Below are 6,508 nucleotides of genomic sequence, written 5' to 3'. Positions count from 1 at the left end.
CTCTCAGTCCTGTCGAGCTTTATGGATTCCTCCGGAGGGAATGTGACCCTCCAGTGTGTCTCACAGCTGGGGTCTAGAATGTTCATTCTGTATAAGGAGAGAGAACACAAGCAACTCGGGAGGCTAGTCTCGCATCAACGCTCCAGTGGGCTTTTCCAGGATTCGTTTTCAATGGACTCTTTGATCCCTAACAACACGTTGACATTCAGATGCTACAGCTTTTTTGAGAACAATCCCTATGTATTGTCGCACCCCAGTGACAGCCTGGAGCTGCCAGTTTCAGGTGAGGAAGTCGTGGCCTCATGATTGAGTGTGGTCAGTAGGGTCCTCTATCCCATGCCTCATATTCTCTGCATAGTGTGCACCCCAGGTCCCAAATGTACCAGGTGAGTTGGAGGGAAATATTGAGAAGGCTTTGAACTGAGATGAAGGCTTCCAATAGTAACATTAGCTTCTCCCACTCTCCTTGTTCTAGTCCCAAGATCATCTGGGGAACCCACATCTCCAAGTGCAGAGCACAACTCAGTGACTGGTAAGTCCCAGGGACCTCTGCCCAGAGAGTGTCCCATTTCTCTCAGGTCTTTCTTGTGAGTGTCTCAGCTGATCTAACTCTTGTTCCAATTGTTAGGCATTGATGGGGAGTTGGACAGATGAGGGGGTGACTACAGGACTCCCTGGTGATCTGTGGTTGTAATGGGAGTAATGAATTGGGGTAGCTATATTCTACATAGAGGGGCTTCCAGGCTGGAGGAAGATCATCCAGCATAATATGTGTGAGAGCATCATTCCCACTCCCCATCCCCTGCCAGGAAACCTGAAAGTGCTGTGTGAAGAAGGGCTATTGATTTAAGGTGAATTGGGAAAAATCAGCAGTGGAAGGGGTATTGCAGATGGTGATTTTGGACCATTCCCTTTTCTATTTGGGAGTCAGTGTTTCCATTTGTAGGAGAATAGATCTTAGCTGAGTTCTCAAAGGATGTTTTCTCTCTGCCCACCTGGGAAGCTGGTCCAGGTTTTTAGGCATGAAGGATGCTGTGGCAGAGAAGAGAGAAGGGCATAGATAAAGCCCAAGGTGGTGGATCCTTTTGCCATTTGAGGGGATTTGTGAGCACATGGGGTCCCAGAGGCAATCTCTAAGTTGCTCCCACAATTGTAAGATGAATGTATGTCAGTAGTGGTTATGCACAAAAATCCATCACCTCCATGATTCCACATGTGACTTCCTGACACGCCCACATCCTGGGAGGCAGGAGGACTAACTGGATTAGGGGCTTTGGGGTGTGGGAGATGCCTGGGTGTGAGCAGTGCTTACTGGAGAGAGAATCATCTGTCCCAGCACTGAGGCATGAGTGATGAGGGCACCAGCTTTCTGAAACATCTGTAATCCTGTGGACTTTGGTCTTGTATGGAAATCTGGAAGTTTGGTGTCACACTTTATGACAGTGTCTACATCTTCAGTACTGCCCTAGAGACCTCGGGATGGAACTCCACATGTCACCTGCACATCTGTCCAACTGGACATGTGTCCAGGGCGAGGCGTCCCTTGGTACCATCCTCACTACACCCCTGCATAAATTGAGTATCTGACATGCAGTCCCTTAGTCAATTCCTGTAACCTTTGTGGGAGGTGTTAATATGAAACTGTAATGTTGTGGCACTGTGGGTTAATGTGATGGACTGCAAAGTCAATTTGAACTGCAAGGTTGGTGGTTCAGGCTCACCATCTGCTCCTCAGAAACCCTATATAGGGTCGTTATGCATCGGAACCATGCCAGAGGCCCTTAGCAACAATAACATATTGTTGTTATTTGCTGTCTGAATCCGTTCCATTTCACAGTGACCCCATGTGTGTAGAGTATGCCCCATAGGTTTTTCAAGGTGTTCCTGCAGTTTGGGGCGCTCAGAATGCCAAACTTGTGGCTATTAGTAGAGCAGTTAATGGTTCCTGCCACCTAGGGAGCCTTCTGAGTTCTTTGATTCCAGCCAACCAGCACGTAGCCATGGTGTCATTGATGCAGCTGTCTGGTGGGAACAATATCAAACAATATCAACAGAAAGCGAGGATGTAGAGTTCAGAGAGTGTGAAGTTAAGTTCCAGTTCAGCCACCTTTCAGACTGGAAGGTTGGGGGCATGTGATTGACTTCCCTGAGCCCCAGCTTCCTCATCTATAAAATAAGGGAGGGGGAGGTGACAATTGTCTGTTGTATGGTTGCTGTAATGATTGGAGCTGATGAATGGGGAGACCCAGCAGGTGCCTGAGTGCTCAGTAAAATGCGCTTATTCATAACATTCAGTTCATCAGTGACATCATTTGTGTCCAGAAGGTCTGAAAAGGTACCTGCATGTTCTTATAGAAGTCTCTGTCCTCCTTGTCCTCCTGGTCCTCGTCGTCCTCATCAGACATTGGCACTGGAGAAAACACAGGGAATCAGGTGAGTGGAATTCTGATGGGCTTATCTGGGCTACTGGGAAAGTGAAATAGTACTTTGCAAACAGATTTCTTGGTCATCAGTCAAAATTAGGCATCTTAGAGATGAATGTTTGTTCAGTTTTGATAACGTGACCAAATAAACCACAAGCGAAGTCTAAAGAACCTTTTTCCATTCTAGCTTCCTGCATGATCTTGGGATTCCAAGGAAGGGAAGTGGTGAAGGGAAGGGATCTTGGACAGAGGTCGTTGTGCTGTATCCAGTGTTTAGGAAGCACATAGGGAGTGGGCAGGTATTTCCATGTGAAGTTGTCAGCATCTCTCAGTCAAGGAAGCAGGGCTGTAGGGAGTGAGTGTGGAGTCCTGGTGATGTACTGTAGGATAAGCACTCGACTGCAAAGTCAGCTGTTGAAACTCACCAACCGCTTCCCGGAAACCCTATACAGAATCAGCATGTGTGGGAACTGACTCCATAGAACTTAATCACAACAACAACAAATGGATGTGACAAGTTGGTGAAGCTCTCAGAGTGGGTGGAATCCTGTTAACTTCGGAGAAATGTATAAATTTATTGAAGCTAACGGAAATTGTGGGTTATTAGTTTCCTATGGTTGTTATAACAAAATGCCAGAAGCTGATAGCTTATAAAACCAGTGGTGAACTATAGAATTCCACATAAATCTGCTGGCCTTGTCATCTTCCCTCCAAAGACTCTGGAGAAAGTCCTTTCTGGTTTCTTCTCAGCTTCTGGTAGACCTAGGCATTCTTGGCATGTAGCTTCATCTTTTCACGCTGTCCTTCCTTTGTCTGTCTGTCTTTGTGTATTTTCTCTTCGTTTATAAAGACTCCACTGATGTGCGACATGAACTCTTGTTTACTTGACCAAAGCCATTTTCAGACCCTGTTTTCCTGGTGTGGCACTGTGGGATAAAGCACTGGACCACAAGGTCCATTCGAATCACAAGGTCGGTGGTTCAAACTCACCAGCCGCTCCTCAGAAACCCTATACAGAATCACACTCTATATACAGTGCTATGAGTCGGAACTGACTCAACAGCACTTAACAACAACATTTTCAAACAAGGTCATAATCACAGGTACCAGAGATTAGAACTTCAGCAAATCTCTTTGGAGGGGGTGGGGGCAGGTGAGCAATTCAATCGATAACACCAAGATACTCATTAAATGAGGGAAGACAGAAAGCTAGAAAACAAATAAACCAACATGTTCTCTTGGTATTTGAAGTATCAGAATGTCTTTATTAAAATAATCTGTTTTTTTTTTTAAATCAGTTGATACAGAAGTAGTCTATATGCTTTGATATTTGTGCATATGTATGTGCAAATACATGTTAACCAATGTTTTCTAGTTTTGCTCATGCAGAAGACCTAGAATTGGCAATTGCCCCAGTAGCAATGGTGTTACCAACCATCCAGATCTTAGTTTGTAATACTAGCATCTACTAAATGCTACTGAGAGCTTGGTGGCTCTGTAGGATAAACATTAGACTGCGATCCAGAAGATTGGAAGTTCGAACCTACCAGGTATCCCTTGGGAGAAATATGAGGCTTTCTGCTCCCAAAAAGATTTATGGCCTCTGGAAACCTACATTGGGTCGTTTTGAGTTGGAACTGACTTGATGGCACTTAACAACAATGCCACTGAATGTTATCAGGACACCTTGGAGAAATTTCTCATTACAGGGTGATATGGGAATGTACAGGATGAGCCATAAAGTAGAAAAATGCTCAAAGAGTGATGGGAACAAGTCACTATCATATAGAAGCCAGACTGAAATGTCTAAATCTTGCAAAATCTGAACATGAAAGTAAATAATGAGAATACAGGATTATAAGAACTAATTCTAACATAATTTCATTAATGCAACTGATATCAAGAAATGAACGAGCAATAAAGCGTATGCAAATAAATAGGTTGCAAAGAAATCAATGTGGAAGGAGTCATGGGAATAAATATTCATCATTTGGTAATCATCCTGGTGAGTGAGTCCCGTGGACTTATTTGTGGATGCTTAGGGTGGAGATTAAGGAGCTCTGGTAGCGTAGTGGTTACGAATCGGGCTGCAAACCTTAAGGTCAGCGGTTCGAAACTACCAGCTGCTCCACGGGAGAAAGATGAGGCTTTCTACTCCCGTAAAGATTTACACCCTCGGAAACCCTGTACAGGGTCGCTATGGGTCGGAACCGACTCGACGGCACTTAACAACAACAACAAGGGTGGAGATTAAGGAGCTCTGGTAGCGTAGTGGTTACGAGTCGGGCTGCTAACCTCAGGGTCAGCAGTTTGAAACCACCAGCTGTTCCGTGGGAGAAAGATGAGGCTTTCTGCTCCAGTAAAGATTTACAGCCTTGGAAACCCTGTATAGGGTTGCTATGAGTCGGAACTGACTCTACAGCACATAACAACAACAACAACAAGGGTGGAGGTTAAAGACTTGATGAAAGTCTGTATTTGACTAATATTTGAATATCTTCCCATGAAATTCTAATCAACTACTAAGGGAAAGTTGTCTTCTTTGGTAAAGTGTCTGTTCATTTCCACTGTTCATTTTGTAATTGGGTTGCTTGTGTTTTTCTTATAGACGTGTCAAAATTTTCTGTAAACTTTAGAAATGAATCCCTTGTCTGATGTGTCATTGCACAAAACATTTTCTCCCATCTGTAGGCTCTCTTCTTACTCTTGTCGTGTAACCTTTGGATGCACACAAGTGTCTCATTTTTAGGAGATCCCAGTCCTCTATTTTGTCTTCTGCTGTTTGTGTGTTTTCAGTTATGTTTGATGGTATATTTATGCCATGAATCTGAGCCACCAAGTTTGAGCCTGTGTTTCCATTGATGATCTTTATAATTCTAGGTTTTACATTTAAGTCTTTAATCCATGTTGAATTCATTTTTGTATATGGTATGAGATAGGGGTCTTGTGTCATTCTGCTGCAAATAGATTTCTAGTTTTGCCGGCAAAATTTGCTGAAGAAACTATCTATTCCCCGTTCAATGTGTTTGAACTCTTTGTCAAAGATCAGCTGACTGTATGCGAATGGATATACTTCTGGGTTGTCAGTTCTGTTCTATTGACCCTGTGTCTTTCCCGTAGTACCAGGCTGTTAGTACACAGTGACTGTGTAGTAGGTTTTGAGATCAGGAAGTGAGAGCCCTCCTACTTTGTTCTTGTTTTTGTAATGCTTTGCTATTCTGGGGTTTCTTTTCTTTCCATATAAAGTTAATGATCCGTTTTTCCATCTCTTTAAAAAATGATGCTGGAATCTGAATTGGGATAGCATTATATCCATAAATTGCTTTGGACAGTGTTGACATTTTCACAGTGTTAAGTCTTCCTATCCATTAACATGGTCTATTGTTCCATTTTGGTAAGTCTCTTTTAGTGTTTTGTAGTAGTGTGTTGTAGTTTGCTTGGGATTGGTCTTTTGTTTCTCTGGGTAGATTTATTCCTAAGTATTTCATCTTTTGGGTGACTGTCGTAAATGCTGTTGTTTTTCTGTTGTTTTACTATAAATGAATCTGGCTGCTTTTTGTATGTTGCGCTTGTACCCTGTGACTTTGCTAAGTCTTTCAATGAGTTCCAATCATTTTCTTGCTGAGTCTTTGGGATTGTGTGTGTATAGAATCATATCATCTGCAAATAGAGTTTTTACTTCTTTCCCAATTTGGATACCTTTAGTTTCCATTTCTTACCTTATAGCTCTAGCTAAGTCTTTCAGCATAATATTGAAGAGGAGTTGTTGTTGTTAAGTGCTGTCGAGTCAATTCCAACCCATAGCAACCCTGTATAGAGTTTCCAAGGAGCAGCTGGTGAGCTCGAACCACTGATGTTGCAGTTCAAACGGCTTTGCAGTCTGGCGTGAATGATAAAGGGCATCCTTGTCTGGTTCCTTTTCACCAGGAGCCAGGAGAATGCTTTTAGTTTCACTCAATTAAGAGTGATGTTTGTTGTTGGTTTTGTATATGTTGTTGTTGTTGTTGTCAGGTGCCATCGAGTTGGAACCGACTCATAGCGACCCCATGCACAGCAGAATGAAACAATGCTCGATCCTGGGCCAA

At 43.2% G+C, this 6,508-nt stretch overlaps 1 protein-coding gene across 1 annotated transcript in view; it reads left to right on the top strand.

Annotated features, from left to right (window-relative positions):
- LOC102823108 (leukocyte immunoglobulin-like receptor subfamily A member 6-like) overlaps positions 1–6,508 on the top strand; it is a 48,113-nt gene that overhangs the window by 34,930 nt on the left and 6,675 nt on the right. Inside the window, exon 4 of the mRNA XM_006868307.1 lies at positions 2,326–2,433. Coding sequence (XP_006868369.1) covers positions 2,326–2,433 — 108 coding nt within the window. The remainder of the gene's footprint in view (positions 1–2,325; positions 2,434–6,508) is intronic.

This window comes from Chrysochloris asiatica, unplaced genomic scaffold (genome assembly GCF_000296735.1).
Source record: "Chrysochloris asiatica unplaced genomic scaffold, ChrAsi1.0 scaffold00116, whole genome shotgun sequence".
NCBI lineage: Eukaryota > Metazoa > Chordata > Mammalia > Afrosoricida > Chrysochloridae > Chrysochloris > Chrysochloris asiatica.
Note: the sequence above shows the minus strand (reverse complement) of the source record. Positions and strands in the feature narration are given on the sequence as shown.